Consider the following 18,931-nt stretch of genomic DNA (forward strand, 5'->3'; position numbering starts at 1 on the left):
TGCACCCCCCCCCCCCCCGGTTTTTTAGTCTTGTTGCTTTAACAAGTTTTGCTTTCAGCATTCTCTGCTACTCGCGCTCTCAAACGGTCGACGAATTTCTCTTTGCAAACAGTGAATATGGGGCAGAAATTTTGTAAAGGAGTTGTGCATCGGAGCGGTGTGTCCGAACAATGTACACCATCGACCGATTGGGAAAGAGATGAGGGTGAATTATTTTGGACGTGGAGAGCTATTCCACCGAGTGCAAGTCATGTTAGAAATAATTCGCCTGCGAATCGTGCAAGTGCAGAAAATGATTTATTTTGGTCTTTGGGATCAAACAAAGATCAAGATGAGAGTTGTGAAGCAGAAGACAAGGAAGTCGACTTATTCTGGACGTGGAGAACGACTCTGGATGAGGAGAGACCTCCTGTTACTGATGTAACGTTGGTCTCTGTCTCTGTGGCAGCCGAAGGTCAATAATATGTCATTACTTTGTTTACCTTCGCTTGAAATGTTTAGGGTCCAGATCACTTGTTAACATCTTTCTGTGAGATGCTTAAAAACATTCAATGAGTTCCTGTCAATCTACGTTTGAATACTTCAAGAATGATTTGCTCCATGTCACACAATGCGCAAAACCCAATGTATAATATGTTTGTACAAATATATATTTTTGTCTAAGTTACAACACCTAAGCATACACAAGTGACCCTAAACTTTTGAACATGAAAAGTGTTATGAAGGATTATGACCGCAAATCAATAGTTTATGAAGGTTATCATCTTAAAGACGTGTGAACTGCTTCACAATATTTTAATCAAACTTTAATGTTTAATAACTAATGATCTGATATATAACATAAATCTTTTAATTCACTTGATAAAATAACTTCAGTTTTGAAGTCTGGATGTTGTCAGTCTCTCTGAGTCTCCTCTGTGTTTCGCGCCCTTTCCTCTCGTTATTTCCTGTTATTTAGTTTTTAATTGTTAGTCTATGTTTATGTAAATGTTATAGTTAGTCTTGTTTAGTGTAGTGAGTCTTTTATTCCTGTAGCACACTTTATGTTATGTTGTTTTACCCCCTCGTGGGTTTTTGTTTTCCTGTTTTGTATTTATTGTTAAATGTCTTGTTAACCCGCTGTCTGCGTCTGGGTCCTCTGTCCTCTGAACCATGACACTTTTGTTGAGAATCGGAGTGAAATCTGTATTGTGAAACTCTCCTGTCACTTTTCAATATCCTGCAATCAAAAGGATTGATTATTAATGTACGTGTTCCTCATTCCATAAATATTCTCATAATTTGATTGTGTTTGAACTCGTTCCCCTCTACAGATGAGATGTCCGGACAGGGTTTCATTCCAGAGATCCTGGAAAATCCGGAAACTCTCGACGGTGGCCCGGAGATCCTCACCAGTCAGGATCCACTCCCAGATATGGAGAATCCAGTCTTTTCTGACTCTCAAATGCAATTTGGGTTGGATTTGAACAGCGGTGATGTTCAAAATCCAGGCCCAAATGAGGCAGACGGGGGTGCAGAAATCCAGCAATCTCAATCAGTCGGTCAGTCTGAAGAGAAGCTGGAAGATGAGGAGATCTCTGGTGTGATCTTTCAGGGTGAGTTTACTTCCAAAATCCCAACATACACATAAACACTTTTGCTCGTATGTAATTGGAACAAATATTGTTAAAATGGTTTTAATGTTGACTACATTTATGGATCTCTTTTAATAGAGATCAACTCCAGCATGTATGAGGTCGGTGAACTGCTGGCGGTAGACAGTTCAGTATCTGTCTATGAAGGAACCCGTGTGCAGGATGACTTGAAGGTTTGTTTTTTATTTACTTGCGGTAAATACCCAGAAAATAGTTTTTCATCTGTTTTGTGCTCATCTGTTTAATATCTCACTCTATCCTTTAAAAACCTTCTCAATGTATTTTATGTCCACTATTTACTACACGACTTGACTGTTAATCATATCTTCCTTTTGTTGATCAGGTGCTAGTGAAATACATTAACACCATGGAGCGGGTGGATTATATCTTCATCGTAAGTAGTACCTGTTCCTCTTCAACTGAAAACATCTTCCTCACTTTTAACATTCACATATTGTCTTGAGTTTTTCCAATATTGAAATTTGTCTGTCTTCCAGCCGGGTTATCCTGCACCCCTTCCCCGTCAGGTGGGTCTTCACCTACTTGCCTGTCAGGGAGACGTCGTTCATGAGATTCTGCAGCTCGTGGACTGGCAGGAGTTTCCCGACCGCCTGGTCATGGTGCTGGAGCGCCCTTCTCCTTGTGAGGGTTTAGACGAGTTTCTCGCCAGTAAAGGGGGAGAGCTTGATGAGCTGTCAGCCAAGGAGATCATGTGGCAGGCAACCTGGGCTGCCCACATGTGCTGCAAGCGGGGTGTTTTCCATCGGGATATCAAGCTGAAGAACTTCTTCATAAAAGCAGACACCCTGGACCTCAAGCTTGACAACTTTGGGTGCGGAGAGCTGCTTCATAAGTCTGCCTACAAGACTTTTACAGGTATGTCAGACACATGGTCGTTTGTATAAATAAGATGACATCATTCAGATTCAGTGCTAGGCTCACTTTTAGTGGCTACGAAATGCTGTGGCAATTTAAACGGTGACATGAATCTGTTTTCTTTAGGAACGAGAGATTATTTCTGCCCTGAGTTCTTCCGAACGGGCGAATACTATGGAAAGCCGGCGACGGTGTACTCGCTCGGGGTGCTGTTGTTTGCAATGTTGCGCGGGAAATTCCCCGACTGCAATGACAGGAACTCGATCTGGTCTAAAGACGGCTTGACTGAAGGTGAGATCTTCATCATACCAACTGTAGTTCTGAATGATAGAAAAAATAACGATTTGATAAAAGAATTGAATAAGATGATGAATGAGAGCAGGTGTGACGTTTAAATTGACATTCAGATAAACTCACGGTTTAAGGTAATAATAATCTTTCTGAACAGAATGCTGCAGTTTGTTGGAAGACTGTCTCCAGGAGGATCCAGATAGACGTATTCGTCTGAAAAACATCTTCAAACACAAGTGGTTCCAGGTATGGAGCACCTAGCAAACAAATGGGTTTTGATTTTAGTTGTTGGTTTACTCTGTAATCTGAAAGTCAACATATGTCAATATCATATATTTGTACACAACACCACTTTTATTATTGTTCATTTCAGGTCAAAGATCCTGTTGACGGCCTCCAGACTCCCGTCCGCTCTGAAAACGAGGATCTCATTCTGTATCGAGAATGGATGTCTAAAGTGGAGTTGGAGGAAAACAATCCCGGTGTTGACGTTCAGGGTGAGTTTACTTTCACAATCCCAGCATGATTTAACATTTTTAAAAGGTAAGTATTGCTAATGTTTGGTAATTCATGTCTGCTGACTTTATCTTTTAACAGAAATAAATCGGAACCAGTATGAAATCGGCAAAATGCTGGGGGAAGGCGGCTTTGGAAAAGTCTATGAGGGAACCCGTGTGCAGGATGGCTTGAAGGTTTTAGTTTTTTTCTGTCTTGTCTTCATCTTTTTTGATATCTAGCCCTATTCTTTTCATACCTTAATGTATCATATGTCCTTTTTAATGTATGATAGTGGAGTTGTGTTCAGGATGAATGCTTACGCAAATCCATTTTTTGTTCCGTTGATCAGGTGGCAGTGAAAATTGTCTGGAAGAACGAGTATGTAATCAATGATTACATCGACATCGTAAGTAGCTTGTGTTGTCATTCAATTAACAACAACTTCATAGTTTAAGTACACAAACGGAAGTTTGTTTAAAATTGTGCTAAATCCTTGTTTGATAAAAAAATTGTGTTTCTTCTAGCCGGGTTATCCTGTACTCCTTCCTCGAGAGGTTGGTCTTCAAATGCTGGCCTGTGAGGGAACATATGTTCCTTCGATCATCCAGTTACTGGACTGGGAGGACCGTCTGGACCACTACGTCATGGTCCTGGAGCGCCCTTCTCCCTGTGAGGATGTGTTGAGTTTCATGAACCACTCAGGAGGCAAACTCGACGAGAATACGGCGCAGGTTATCTTGGGGCAAGCGACAGAAGCTGCTGAAATCTGCTGCATGCGGGGGGTCTTCCATCGAGACATAAAAGTGGAAAACATCCTCATTAACCCGAACACGATGGAGGTCAAGCTGATCGACTTCGGATGTGGCGCTCTGTTTAAAAACTCGGCTTACACAGATTTTATGGGTATGTTTTATCACTTTCCTTTACAAACAGGCATTTACATAAATACTAGATGAAATTTGCAGATAGTGCCTTTGCTCACTTTTGAGACATCACATTTATTGCACGCTAATCTGTTCTCCTCAGGCACAGACGTCTACTTATGCCCTGAGTTCTTCCTAACGGGCGAGTACTATGCAAAGCCAGCGACGGTGTACTCGCTCGGGGTGCTGTTATTTGTCATGCTCTGCGGGAAATTCCCTCGCATTGATGACCTGGACCAGATCCATGAGAGGAGGTGGTGCAAAGAAGGCTTGACTATAGGTGAGATCCTCATCAGACCAACTTTTGTTCTGAATGATAGAAAACAGAACGAGTGCTTTCATAAAATAATTGAATAAGATGATGAATGATTGGAGCTGTGATATTCAGATGAACTCACGGTTCGGGATGATAATCGTCTTTTGTCTTTCTGAACAGAATGCTGCCGGTTGGTTGAGGATTGTCTGCAAAGGAATCCAGAAGAGCGGATCCAGCTGGAAGAGATCTTTGAGCACAAGTGGTTTAAGGTACTGTGTTTTAGCCTTCTTTGCATCTGTTTCAGATGTGGTTTATGCTCTTTGTACCAAGCAAACTTGTCATTGTCATAAAACATGTGTTTTGTTTATTTCAGATCAGCGAGCCTTAGGAATGTAATGAATGGAACGTCAGGTGTTAGGACCAATAGGGGTGTATTCATGACCTACAAAGTATGTCATGCGGCACACCGTTAAGTTGGTAAGTTGCCTGATAACCTCAAATTGTGGTTCCAATGTAAATAACCATAGCAACTTCTGCTCCAGAGCAGGGCTCAAGAAAATGAATCTATCACGCAAAAAACCTAGGACTAGTTTGAATAAGTAGGTTTTGCATTGAAGCTAGACACGTAACGCTTGACATATCAAGCGATCTCTAAAAAAAAGTAATAGTGGTGCAACATAAAAATATTTTTATTCACATAAGATAGAACTGCTTTTTTATCTAGTCTGTGCAAATCCAGCGTCAGGCTGTATCTTGTTCACAAAGGAATCCGTGGTGAAATGAAGCCAGCAAACACTCAGTTTACCCACGTGAAAACAACGTTTTCATTTCTCAAGTAATTTCAATACTTTACTACTGTGTACGTGCAGTACAGAAGCGTTTTGGCTCCAGTTAAAGAGGGTTAGACTTGGGTCAGAGCCGATGGTGGAGCGGTTCGTGTTCTGACATATGGCGCCGGTGCGTCCCGGGCGACCCGAGTTAGAATCCCGGCTCGTGGTCCTTTCCCGACCCCACCCCCTCTCTCAGCCACTTCGCTTCATGTCCTCTCCAAAAATTACTGTCTGTCCAATAAAGGCAAAAATATAATTTATGGGTTAGACTTGATCAATTGTTTATTGTCATACGAAATTGTTCAAACTCAAGCTTGTCAAGCATTCATTTAGACTTAATACAGTAATTGTGTCGACATCGCTAATATGATTTAATTTAAGGCAGATGAAACGCACATGATCAGAACACAGCTTGTTCACTTGGAAAAATAAAAACAGTGCGGCCTTTACTTATTATTATTATTATTATGAGGTACTCATACTTCTGATCATATTTTTTTCCAGGCACATTTAAAAATAATCCTAACCACATCAATCTACTATTAATTGTGTTTATAATCATTTATAAAAATGAGTGGTTTATTAATGGTTAACAAAGACTTGGAGTGAGAAATGAAAGACAAAAAAATTACCAAGAAGAAAAAAAAGGAATAAATGCATGCATACATAAGTATATAAACAATCAATTCAGGCAAAAATAAATAAATAGATAAATAAATAAATAGATCTGTCAACAATATTTACTTTGTACCTTTTATTTGTATGTATTTCTGTGTCTGTAAGTTAATGAGATAGGCTGTCCTTCTCAATACAGGATAGGGTATTTGCACATGTCACGATACCGCGTTTAAGTATCAAGAAGTACGGATGGTGGCCATGAAGTATTTACTGCTCTACAAAGGAATCGCACAATCTCAAAATGCCTTATTTTACGTTGTTTATGGTTGCCTAAATCGGTTCTTATTTTGTGGCAAACGTTGCTATTCATAAGGGGCAAAATACAAGATTGAAAAACACAGGAAAAGTGGCTTGTAAACTTGTCTGCGACGAGATGAACAGAGTCTGACAATAGGGTCTTTCTAACACGCATTAAATGCCTAAACAACTTCAATTCAAGTTTATTTATATAGCGCTTTTCACAATGTGTATTGTTTCAAAGCAGCTTTACAGGGGCAAACAGGAAAAACAGAAAAGTTAAAACACAGCACAGTGCATGGTGTTTATACAACGAGTAAGTTCATTCTTATAAATAACATCTAATTTCTAAATAAATAAATAAATGAATGAATGCAGTTTCAACGACAAGGAAAACACAACATTCTGTCAAACCTTACTTGTAATAAACTCTTTGTTCTGTCAAAACAACGATTCCTCAAGGATAAATCTTACGTTAAGCATTAATCATTTTAGCCTGATTTCCCCATTAGAACTATAAGGACACCGCATACCGTGCCTCAAGGCAGCTGAGAACATAAAACGTTTCTGTTATCGTGTTGATTTGATTTCAGTGATAAACAAATGTATTTCATTTGGTTTTCCATGGTCGTTCTTTAAACCACGTTAGCTTGATGTGATATTTATCTGTAAGGGCTCGTTCTCTTGACAGAAGCTATAGTTTATTACAAATATCAATCTATGAGTCTCTTGATTGTCCTCAATGTGAAAAGAGGAATCAACATTACTGCTGGACATGAGTCAAATATCCAGAAATGCTGAAAAAGCAAAGATTGTGGAGGACTTGGGTGATTGTTTTGCAGATCAGTGGACAGTCTAATGACTCATGACAAACAAGAAACCCTTAAACAACTATGACTAAACATACAGTATTAAATGTTGCCAGCCTATGCCAGCGTTTTTTAACATTTTCAGCAAACTTTAATGGCTCACAGTACATTTTCTGTAAAGATTATATGGACAAACAAAATGTCCACTGAAAGAACAGCGTCTCAGCTTTTAAACAAAAGAAACCGAATATCTTCATCTTCATTGGTCCGTTCTTTTATCACTCCGTAGATGTGGGTAGGTTTCTTCAAAAATGCCTCATTTTGACAGCTGAGATAATTAACCTTTTTTGTCAAAGATTCTGCCCAGATTACACTCAGAACAATCATTAAAAACCTCTAAAACATATACGTTCTGGGATTCTGTACTTTTTCCCAAAGGTATGTAAAAGCGCCACCTGCTGTAAAACAGTACAAACACTGATTTCTGTAATAACTCGTCTTTGGCGGGGAACCGTTTTCTTTTAAATGACGAGATAACTCGTCAATGGCGGTGAAAGAGTAAACAGGGTGGTGAGCCACACAGGAAGTCTAAGCAGTGAAGATGAAAATAGTTCAACTTTTCAGAATGCCGCACTGCATGAGAAAGCTGTACGGCTTGCTTTTTCCGCGCGGTTTTAGACGCAAAATGTGAATCGCCCCTTCGTGCATTTGACTGATAATGGACAGAGGTATGATCTTGTGTCTTCTGAATTTGTCTAATTGTGAGACCCAAACACGTGAGTTGGAGCATTGACTATGAGTTATGAATAAAAAATAAAATAAAATGTTTATTTATCATAATTGTTCATAAACGAATTAAGATGTACTTAATGATGTCCTTTTTCTCTATATTTCAGGTAAAGTTGAAGTCTTGATAACAAATGTTTAATTTCTGAACAGGTTTTGATGGCATTTTTGCTTTGCAGCTCTGATGATGTTTACCACCAACTGGTATAAACTTTCAGGGCTTCTGTTAAATATGTAATCTAGATATTTTCTGGTTTCTCGTGGACTTCATTATCTCATAGTCCATAACGTGCAGAATGTTTTCATGGCGCGATAAGAGACAGAGTTTACTTTGCAATAGTATAATGACAATAGCAACTACGCCTATATATTGAGATGCAGTCATCTAGTATGACAGCGGATCGATTCAAATGGATTCAAGGTGGTGTGACGGTGACACAGCGTCATCTCTCTCTCCTGGCACCGGATACACATTCACTGTGTTTGAAAGAGCCTAGAGGAGTGGATTCAACTTCACTACAGTAACGTGACTCTATCTCTTCTTGTCATTGCTATTTTGTTCTTCTCTTTGTAATGTATTGTATTTTTGTATTTCAGCCCCGTTGAATCTCAGATGAGTGTCTACGTGACAAAGTGATGAGTATACATAGTAAAAAGTTATGTTTATTATCTTAGAATGAGCTACTTCTATCTACATACACCGCGGGTCCACAAGTCACCATGTTGTTTCTACAGTAGCCATTAATGGACAAACTGGTATGCAGAACGCATTTCATAAAAATTATTATCGCCATCAAAGCAAAAACATGAAAAACATTGTTCTGTGTCAGCCAACGTAGTGTTTCAAAAGGATGGGGGAAGGGTCAACATCACCACTAGATGCAAAATGTCATACATACACTGGACCTTTAAGTTGTGTACGATTTTTAAATTGACTTATTTTTATGATCAAAATTTAAAATTCACACTTTTGCTCGCTAATATTTACTGTATTGTTTGATTTTTGTATTTATTGATATTGCTCACAAATGAAGAATTTATTTAAGAGATACCCAACTTTATAAAAATAATTCACGTTTTGTTTTGTATTTTTTTAGTTATGGCTTAAATCAAAACAAACCAACTGCAGTTTGATTGATATTAATTGGAATGCACAATACATTTATTAATTATCTCTTTTTGAACCAAACTCTTCAAATACATGTTCTGCCTCAAGCTTGGAACTGTATCGTATGATAAAACAATAAATATACTTTTTTTAAAGGTACTTGTTTTTGGTTGTTTTTTAAGAGTGAGATGCTACTTCCCTTTGGTATATCAACGTCACAACACAAAGAGTGTTTGTTACAGTGAGTTCACCATTTTATGCTGTTTGTCATGTGATGTTGCCTCGTAAACTGAGGGTGATATTTGAATTGTTGTGATAGATACAACATAACATTACATTTACATTACATTTCATTTAGTCATTTAGCATACGCTTTTATCCAAAGCGACTTAGAAGTGGGGTAGATAATGCAAGCAATTAGGATAGCATAAGTACAACAAAAGCATAAGTGCAATCAAAAAGAAGACTAGTCTCAAATAGCCTAACACAGTATACGGAACCATTCATTCATACATTTTTTTTTTTTTTTTTTAGAGTAGAGAAGAAAAGAGTCAGAACAGATCAGTCAGATGTTGGTGGAAGAGATGTGTTTTCAGGCGTTTCTTAAAGATGGCTACAGAATCTGCAGATCTTGTAACAGTGGGCAGATCATTCCACATAGGTGGAACAGATCCGGAGAAGGTGCGCGAGAGAGATTTTTTACCTTTATGGGATGGCACCACAAGACGTCGTTCGTTTGCAGAGCGTAGGGATCTGGCGGGTACATATGTCTGCATTAGCGATTTAAGATAAGGTGGTGCCGAACCAGTAGTGGTCTTGTAGGCCAGGAGCAGAGTCTTGAATTTGATGCGAGAGACTACGGGAAGCCAATGTAGCTTAATGAGTAGAGGAGTGACGTGTGCTCTCTTTGGTTCTTTAAAGATAACTCTTGCCGCAGTATTCTGGATCATCTGTAGAGGTTTGGTTGTGCAAGCTGGAAGTCCTCCCAGTAGTGCATTGCAGTAGTCCAGTCTGGCCAGGACAAGAGCCAGGACAAGGATTTGTTTAGCATGCTCTGATAGGAAGGGTCTAATTTTCCTGATATTGTAGAGGATGAATCTACAGGACCGGGCGGTGCTGGCAACTTTATCCGTGAAGTTGAGCTGATCATCGATCACCACTCCCAGGTTTCATTGCTTTTCTGGAAGGTGTGATGGTTGATGAGCCCAGTTGAATGGAAAGGTTGTGATGAGTCTTCGTGTCAGCCGGGATTACAAGCAGTTCTGTTTTTGGAAGGTTCAGCTGCAGGTGATGGGCGTTCATCCAGAGCGAGATGTCGGCTAGGCAAGCTGAGATGTGTGCAGAGACAGTCGGATCGTCAGGGCGAAAAGACATGTAGAGTTGTGTATCATCCGCATAGCAGTGATAGGAAAAGCCATGTTTCCTAATGACACAGCCAAGGGATGTCATGTATACAGAGAATAGCAACGGACCAAGCACTGAGCCCTGAGGCACACCTGTGTCGAGATGATGGGACTCCGACACCTCACCTCTCCAAGATACTCTAAAGGACCTACCCGAGAGGTAAGACCTGAACCATCGTAGCACCATTCCAGAGACCCCCATCGCCTTGAGGGTGGACAGGAGGATGTGATGGTTAACGGTGTCAAAGGCGGCAGATAGATCTAGTAGGATAAGAACAGATGAGTTAGAGGAGGCTCTTTCCAGTCTCAGGGCTTCAATAACAGAGAGCAGCGCAGTCTCAGTAGAATGACCGCTCTTGAACCCAGACTGGTTGCTGTCCAGGAGGTTGTTCTGCGTGATGAAAGATGAGAGCTGGTTACAAACAACACGTTCTAGAGTTTTAGCAGCGAACGGGAGTAGGGATACTGGTCTATAGTTTTCTAACAGTGCAGGATTAAGAGTAGGCTTCTTTAGTAGTGGGGTACATTACAGGCCTCTTTGAAGAGTGTAGGAAATGTGCCAGTGGTGAGAGACGAGTTGATAATTTGAGTCAGAGAGGGAACAACCGATGGAGAGATGGCCTGGAGGAGATGGGTGGGGATGGGATCTAGAGGGCAGGTAGTCGGGTGTTTGGAAGAAATTACCTTGGAAACTTCCTCTTCAGATAGGAGAGAGAATGAGGGGAACAAGCATGTGTCAGGGGATTGACTGTGAGGCGGTGGCGCAGAGAATTGATTGCTGATGGTGCTCGTTTTCTTTACAAAGTACGATGCGAAATCGTCAGCTGTTAAGTCTGATGGAGGGTAGGGGGAAGGCGGGCAGAGGAGAGCAGAAAAGGTTTTAAAGAGAGTACGAGGGTCAGGAGAGTTGTTGATTTTAGTGTGGTAGTATTGGGTTTTCGCAGAGGAGACATCCGCAGAGAAGGAAGAGAGAATAGACTGATAGAGAGAGAGGTCAGTGGGTTCTTTTGATTTGCGCCACTTTCTCTCAGCAGACCTGAGAGATGTGCGATGCTCACGGAGAACACCAGATAACCAGGGGGCAGAAGGAGATGCACGAGATGGTCTAGATCTAAGAGGGTATAAGATGTCTAAGCAGGAGGTTAGTGTGGAGCAAAGGGTGTTGGTGGCAGTGTTAGCATCAAGGAGAGAGAACTGTTTAGCGGGTGGGAGAGTATCAGAGACTGCAGAGGATAAGCGGGAGGGAGAGAGTGATCGTAGGTTGCGTCGGAATGTGACCAGTAGGGAGGCATGTGTAGTGTCTGGAGAAGTTAAGTCGAGATCAAGAATGATGAGGAAATGATCCGACGTGTGCAGTGGGGTTACCTGGGAGTGATGGGTGAAGCAATAGCGTGTGTAGATGAGATCAAGTTGATTACCAGATTTATGGGTTGCTGAAGTGGGGAACAGTTGAAGTCAGCAGCCTGTGGTTTTTCCAGGTGGATGTTGAAGTCACCAAGTGCCATCAGAGGAGTACCATCCTCGGGGAATGATGAGAGAAGTGTGTCCAATTCCTCCAAGAAGAGTCCAAGGTGCCCTGGGGGACGATATATAACTACAACATGCGTTTTAACAGGGTAGATGACAGTGACAGCATGAAACTCAAAGGCGGTGTTGTTGCATGAGGGTGCAAGCTGTTTGAATTTCCAGTCATTGGGAATAAGTAGACCAGTTCCTCCGCCCCTCCCTGATATGCGTGGGCTGTGGGAGAAAGTGCAATTATTGGAGAGTGCACCCGGTGTGGCAGTGTCCTCGGGTTTGATCCAGGTTTCAGTAAGTGCTAAAAGAGAAAGACCAGAATGTTTGGAAAAAGCTGTGATGAATTCTGCCTAGTTTACAGCGGATTGGCAGTTCCATAAACCAATAGGAAAGGTAATAGAGGTAGTGCTGGATGCTGAAAGAGTACGCAGGTTGTTAGCATTAGCCATGCGTGGCCTTCTGCGAGTAACCGTCAGACGGATGTGTTAGTTTATAAGATCTGTTTGTGCTGCTATGATCATGGCTGGAGTTGTGATGATGATGTTAATCTTCGGGTGTAATTACAGTGTGAAATGACATATGAAATGACTCTGCGTGTAGGTTATTAGACTGTAGATTAGAGGTGAAAAACATGTTTTACATTAATGTTAGCCTGCCAAGTTTATTAAACAAAATGTAATTATAATGCAGAAGGAGGTACATTAGTGTTGACTGGCCATTCAATAAAAATGTTATTACTCATGAAAAAGATTTGAATTGACCTACTGCAAAGTTTTAGTTTTGTGAAATAAGTATTTTTATAATTTTTGAAGCACATCACCATAAACTCTTAACAATTTGTGTTTGATAAAGAAAATTAGCCTTTATTTAATTTAACCTCACAATACTGTGACATGGCCACCTCGACAATTTCTTTGTGTGACTGTGACATCTAGCCCCGGTTAAAAGTTTGGATGTAAACAGGTTCTGGTTGCATAACATTTATTTCCTTTCTACTAAAAATGTTGAAATTATATCAAGTGAAATACAAAATTTCTTGTATGTAACTCTTATTTGATTAATAAAACTATTCACTGCAGGTCAGTACAGATGCCCAGACGATCCTTTCTTCTATTTGTAAGTGTAAAAAAACATATTTAGGCATTTGACCTCTTCCTTATATCTGATCTGTACTTCCCTAGTGGGTCTTCTACAATAGGCTAGTGTGTGTGAACTGTTGTTTTCCTCCATTTCAGCTTCACTAAATTCTAGCTTTGCACTTGAGGAAGCAATTGTTTTCTTATTTCAACCTCTTTTCTTTACATAGAGATTGTAATCTTGTCTCATCGGCCGTCAGGGGTCTAAACTGTGAGTATTCGTGGACGAACAAGGCTGAGATTCTAGTATGGGATCATCCAAATGTTGTGCAGTCTATGTATCAATTTGAGGTCCAAGTAAATGGAAGAAGTCCAAAAATCATCTATGAAACATGGTATCAGATTGCTGACGTGCTGTCAGTTTGTTCAGTTGTGTATTTTGACATCAGCATTACATCACATTAAGGATGCAGGAGAAGTGAGCCGATGTCAATCCGGTGTAAAACCAAATTAAAAGGTGAGAATCAGCAGGGATCATAACACATTACTGGATGTCTGGTCAAGAATTGTAAATGTTTAAATCATGACTACACTGAATTCAGTTAAAGCAATTTAAAAGTAGGGCGTTATGCATTTTTGCCTTAGGGGTCATTGTGGGATCTTCGGCTGTTGTAAGCGGTCTGTTCATAATATGTGTGCTCAGTTGCCGTGATGTCTTCATCAAGCTCAGAGGTTTCAAAAGGTTTGTATGTTTAGTCCTTTATAAAACCTGTGAAAGAGATCTACCCCTGGCAGAATCTGGAAAAAGTTTAAACATTTGGAAAAATAAGAGGATTTTTGAAAATTAAGGTTTATTATTAATTTAGTTCTGCCCTGAGCAAGTTATTTCAGTAAAGAATAATAACAGAATTTCTAAAAATAGGCAAAAGTTTACATTCCTCTGATTGTTAATACTATATGTTGTTACCTCAACAATCAATGAAAATGGTTTTGGTGTAAATTTCTTGTGTTTCATTTATACATCTTATTTTTTCATTCACTGATGTCTTTCAGAAGATTTATTTTTTTATAAATATCAGGAAATTATATTTTTTTTTTTACTCCAAAACCATTTTCAGAGGTTTTACACCAACCTGACTTCAAATGAATGGTGTTGACTTTGTGGGCAGCACTGAATGTTTCTATCTACTGTAATAGTTGTGTATGAGTCTCTTGATTGAACTCAATGTAAACAGATGAATCTCAACATCATACAGTTAGTGCTGGACATGAGTAAAATATCCAGAAATGCTGAAAAAGCAAAGATTGTGGAGGACCTGGGTGATTGTTTTGAAGATCAGTGGACAGTCTAATGACTCATGACAAACAAGTAATCCATTGATGATAAAGCCTATTCAAAAGTACCCTGGTCGAATTGTTATTTGTCCACCCTCTGTATGTATTTCTTTTACAACAGTTTGACACGCTATTATGAATTCAGAACGTTTCCGTAACGATGCTCTGCTACCATCTAGTGGTGGTCATGTTAATTTACACCCAAATTGAGCAGTGGAGCTGGTCATTTTGCTTTGTCAGCGTTATCAACCGTATGTTTTTTCAGATTATTGGTATTTATTTAGAAAACTAAATTATAATGCAAGTGAGACAAAACTTTAAAATTTTATAGAATCACCAAAATATAAAGAGGTAAATAAGGTAGTAAAAAAACTATATGAAATAATATAACAACACAGCATCAGCATGATTTTACAGAAAATGTACATTTTGGGTGAAATTATCATCTTAAATGAATAGGTTAGATATATGATTTGTGCTTAGAACTCAAAGTATGGACCTGCGGTTGCATTTTACCATTTGTTTTATCTTTTGTTCTCTTCAAGCAATATTCAAACAAATAACCATAAATATATTTCAGATAATTAGCTTGCAAATGACATCATATTGTGTTATTTACACCTTTAATCGTGTAATATATCATGTATTTACAGTGTAATCATGATTTTAATCCTTTTCAGTCATGAAATGCCAAGTACTTTCAGGTCTTGTAGAATCCTTTTGGCTGGGGACTGTGATAGAAGCATTATGATTATTAGTATTTTAGTTTATTTCCATTTGTGTGTTTAGTTTTCCACGGATCACCAGACTTACCTCTTGCAGCAGCTGTCACGGTTCTGCCTATCTTGTTTGGCTTATTCTTGGTCTTGGGACAGAACCAGTGCAGAATTCCCTGTTTCATGTGGGGAGAGAGATTTTGGACCTTTTGGGCTTCCATACTCTCCCCGAGTCTCGTCTGTGTTTCCCGCCATTTCGTGTCATTAGCTTCCCCTTAGTGTTTCATCTGTTTCACCTGTCCCCTATTAATTATCCTGTCATTGTCTCCCTATAAAGACTCCTCATGTTTCTTTGTCTCGTTGCTCGTGCATTGAATGTGTTAATGCTGAATGTGAATGTGATTGTCTTTACTTCACGTTGTTTGAATGTCTTTCGTATGCTATATGCTGTTCCTGTTTCCTGTTCCTGTTCCGTGTCAAAGTAAGTGTAGTTTAGTCAGTGTTAGTGTTTTGTATCAAGTGTTTGTTTTATCAGTTTAGTTAGTTAGTGTCCTTGTTCGTTGTATAAAGTTATATATATCCCTGTCCTGTTTTTCCCCCACGTGGGTTTTGTTTTGCCTGTTTTGTAGTGTCTTGTTATTTGTAATAAATATATCCTGTCAAGTCTTCATCCGTCTTGCCTCTGCCTGCAATTGGGTTCTAACCATGTCGAGTCATAACAGAATGCACGAGCCAGATCCGAACCCAGCAGGCAGCATGGACGGTAAGGGGTCAGTTCCACGGTCTCTTCAGGCCCACTTAATGCTTGGACTCCGCCAGGGGAGTGTCGGTGACCGGGAGTTCGCCAAGCTATTCTCGACGGCGGCGGTGATGACCGAGTTTGGAGAGGAAGAGTTGAAAACAATTTTCAACTGCTGCCTCACTCGGCCCCTCACGCCGTCAGAGAAGAGGCTGCTGGCTCCCCTGGGGTTTGCGGACATGGTCAGGTTCGTGAGCAACCGGAGTGATCCCGGAGGCGAGGCTCCACTTGGGACTTCCACCTCGCGGTCGAGCGCTCCGAAGGATCTCGTCCTGGCCACCGCAGCCCTGGGGGACTCCGTACCCGCTGGCTTGAGCTCCATGGTCGCCGATTCCTCTGGTGGGGCCCAAGATGAACGGGGGAGGAGAGACTCGGGGACGCTGCCAGTAGACTCCTCTGTCCCAGAAAACCCTCTGTCCTCCTCGGGCCCAGCCAAGGGTCCGATTTTCCGGAGGAGGAGCCAGGGTGGAGGAGCGTCCAGTCTGGTGCAGCAACCGATCCCGAGTCCGGAGCTACCCAGTCCGGAGCTACCCAGTCCGGAGCTACCCAGTCCGGAGCTACCCAGTCCGGAGCTACCCAGTCCGGAGCTACCCAGTCCGGAGCTACCCAGTCCGGAGCTACCCAGTCCGGAGCTACCCAGTCCGGAGCTACCCAGTCCGGAGCTACCCAGTCCGGAGCTACCCAGTCCGGAGCTACCCAGTCCGGAGCTACCCAGTCCGGAGCTACCCAGTCCGGAGCTACCCAGTCCGGAGCTACCCAGTCCGGAGCTACCCAGTCCGGAGCTACCCAGTCCGGAGCTACCCAGTCCGGAGCTACCCAGTCCGGAGCTACCCAGTCCGGAGCTACCCAGTCCGGAGCTACCCAGTCCGGAGCTACCCAGTCCGGAGCTACCCAAATATTTTTTGGGGGGGTGCCGTGGGGAGATCGCTGCCACAAGAGACCACCAAGCCCACGTTTTGTTTGGCCTCCGGCAGCGGGGAAGGTTCGTGAAGGACTTTGCCTTTGACTTCCTGGCCGCGGCGCGGTCTTCGGGGTTCAACGAGGCGGAGTTAAAAGCTATTTTTAATAGTTGCCTCGATGAGCCCCTAGGACCCGCTGAGATGCGCCAGTTGAAGTCCAAGGGCTTCGCGGACACAGTCCAGACCCTGCTGGATCGTGAGTGGTCCAGACTGGATTCTCCATCTGGGCTAGCCTCGATTCCCGAGGGTCGTGCCCTGCAGATCGGTTTCTTAGGTCTCTCCTCGCCTCCTGTAGCCACTCCACCGCCAACCAGCTCTGTTGGCAAGCAGGGGAGAAAGAAGAGGCAACGGAGTCCTGCGGTCCCGAGTCCTGCGGTCCCGAGTCCTGCGGTCCCGAGTCCTGCGGTCCCGAGTCCTGCGGTCCCGAGTCCTGCGGTCCCGAGTCCTGCGGTCCCGAGTCCTGCGGTCCCGAGTCCTGCGGTCCCGAGTCCTGCGGTCCCGAGTCCTGCGGTCCCGAGTCCTGCGGTCCCGAGTCCTGCGGTCCCGAGTCCTGCGGTCCCGAGTCCTGCGGTCCCGAGTCCTGCGGTCCCGAGTCCTGCGGTCCCGAGTCCTGCGGTCCCGAGTCCTGCGGTCCCGAGTCCTGCGGTCCCGAGTCCTGCGGTCCCGAGTCCTGCGGTCCCGAGTCCTGCGGTCCCGAGTCCTGCGGTCCCGAGTCCTGCGGTCCCGAGTCCTGCGGTCCCGAGTCCTGCGGTCCCGAGTCCTAAATATTTTTTGGGGGGGCGCTGTGGGAAGGTGACGGTCCGTCCGGCACCGAGCCCGGCCCAGCAGCCGCCAGAGGTCGCTGCCCAGCCGCCAGAGGTCGCTGCCCAGCCGCCAGAGGTCGCTGCCCAGCCGCCAGAGTCAAGCCCGGTCCAGCCACCGGCACCAAGCCCGGTCCAGCCACCGGCACCAAGCCCGGTCCAGCCACCGGCACCAAGCCCGGTCCAGCCACCGGCACCAAGCCCGGTCCAGCCACCGGCACCAAGCCCGGTCCAGCCACCGGCACCAAGCCCGGTCCAGCCACCGGCACCAAGCCCGGTCCAGCCACCGGCACCAAGCCCGGTCCAGAAGAGACCGTCAAGTCCGGCTGCCCAGCCGCCGTCAAGTCCGGCTGCCCAGCCGCCGTCAAGTCCGGCTGCCCAGCCGCCGTCAAGTCCGGCTGCCCAGCCGCCGTCAAGTCCGGCTGCCCAGCCGCCGTCAAGTCCGGCTGCCCAGCCGCCGTCAAGTCCGGCTGCCCAGCCGCCGTCAAGTCCGGCTGCCCAGCCGCCGTCAAGTCCGGCTGCCCAGCCGCCGTCAAGTCCGGCTGCCCAGCCGCCGTCAAGTCCGGCTGCCCAGCCGCCGTCAAGTCCGGCTGCCCAGCCGCCGTCAAGTCCGGCTGCCCAGCCGCCGTCAAGTCCGGCTGCCCAGCCGCCGTCAAGTCCGGCTGCCCAGCCGCCGTCAAGTCCGGCTGCCCAGCCGCCGTCAAGTCCGGCTGCCCAGCCGCCGTCAAGTCCGGCTGCCCAGCCGCCGTCAGCACCAAGCCCTGCCCAGCCGCCGTCAGCACCAAGCCCTGCCCAGCCGCCGTCAGCACCAAGCCCTGCCCAGCCGCCGTCAGCACCAAGCCCTGCCCAGCCGCCGTCAGCACCAAGCCCTGCCCAGCCGCCGTCAGCACCAAGCCCTGCCCAGCCGCCGATCCAGCCCTGGTCCAGCCCAGCAGTCCTGCAGGGGACTAGGACAGTTCCCCCCAGGACTACCCCTGTCAAGCCTCCTGGGGCTCCGCGCCCTGGCGCGTCCCCAAGGGCTGGAACTTTCCCACCCAGCCCTCCCCCTTTTGGACTTCCCATGTCTTCTTGTTTGCCCCCACCCCCCCTCCCTTGTTTGTTATTTTTATTAAGTCACCCTAATCCCCTATTGATTCTTGCCTGTCTGCCACTGATTTTGTTTTCCATGTTTTGTTTAGTCTTGTCTATGTCTCAGTCTGTCTTGTCCTGTGGGTCTCCTTGAGGAGCGTCAGGATGTCGCTCCTTAAGGCGGGGGTTCTGTCACGGTTCTGCCTATCTTGTTTGGCTTATTCTTGGTCTTGGGACAGAACCAGTGCAGAATTCCCTGTTTCATGTGGGGAGAGAGATTTTGGACCTTTTGGGCTTCCATACTCTCCCCGAGTCTCGTCTGTGTTTCCCG

General features: G+C 44.1%; 1 protein-coding gene across 1 annotated transcript; it reads left to right on the forward strand.

The window, feature by feature from the left end:
• Window positions 1-53: 53 nt before the first annotated feature.
• On the forward strand, window positions 54-6,290 carry LOC130433471 (uncharacterized). The gene is made up of 14 exons (XM_056763363.1): window positions 54-454; window positions 1,314-1,595; window positions 1,713-1,807; window positions 1,978-2,028; window positions 2,132-2,510; window positions 2,637-2,801; window positions 2,959-3,047; window positions 3,175-3,298; window positions 3,399-3,493; window positions 3,649-3,705; window positions 3,824-4,202; window positions 4,326-4,502; window positions 4,659-4,747; window positions 4,852-6,290. Exons 1-14 carry the CDS (start codon window positions 118-120, stop codon window positions 4,864-4,866), a joined length of 2,334 nt encoding a protein of 777 aa, XP_056619341.1. The 5' UTR covers window positions 54-117; the 3' UTR covers window positions 4,867-6,290.
• The last annotated feature ends 12,641 nt before the right edge of the window (window positions 6,291-18,931 follow it).

The sequence above is a fragment of the Triplophysa dalaica genome, chromosome 12 (genome assembly GCF_015846415.1).
Source record: "Triplophysa dalaica isolate WHDGS20190420 chromosome 12, ASM1584641v1, whole genome shotgun sequence".
Lineage (NCBI taxonomy): Eukaryota > Metazoa > Chordata > Actinopteri > Cypriniformes > Nemacheilidae > Triplophysa > Triplophysa dalaica.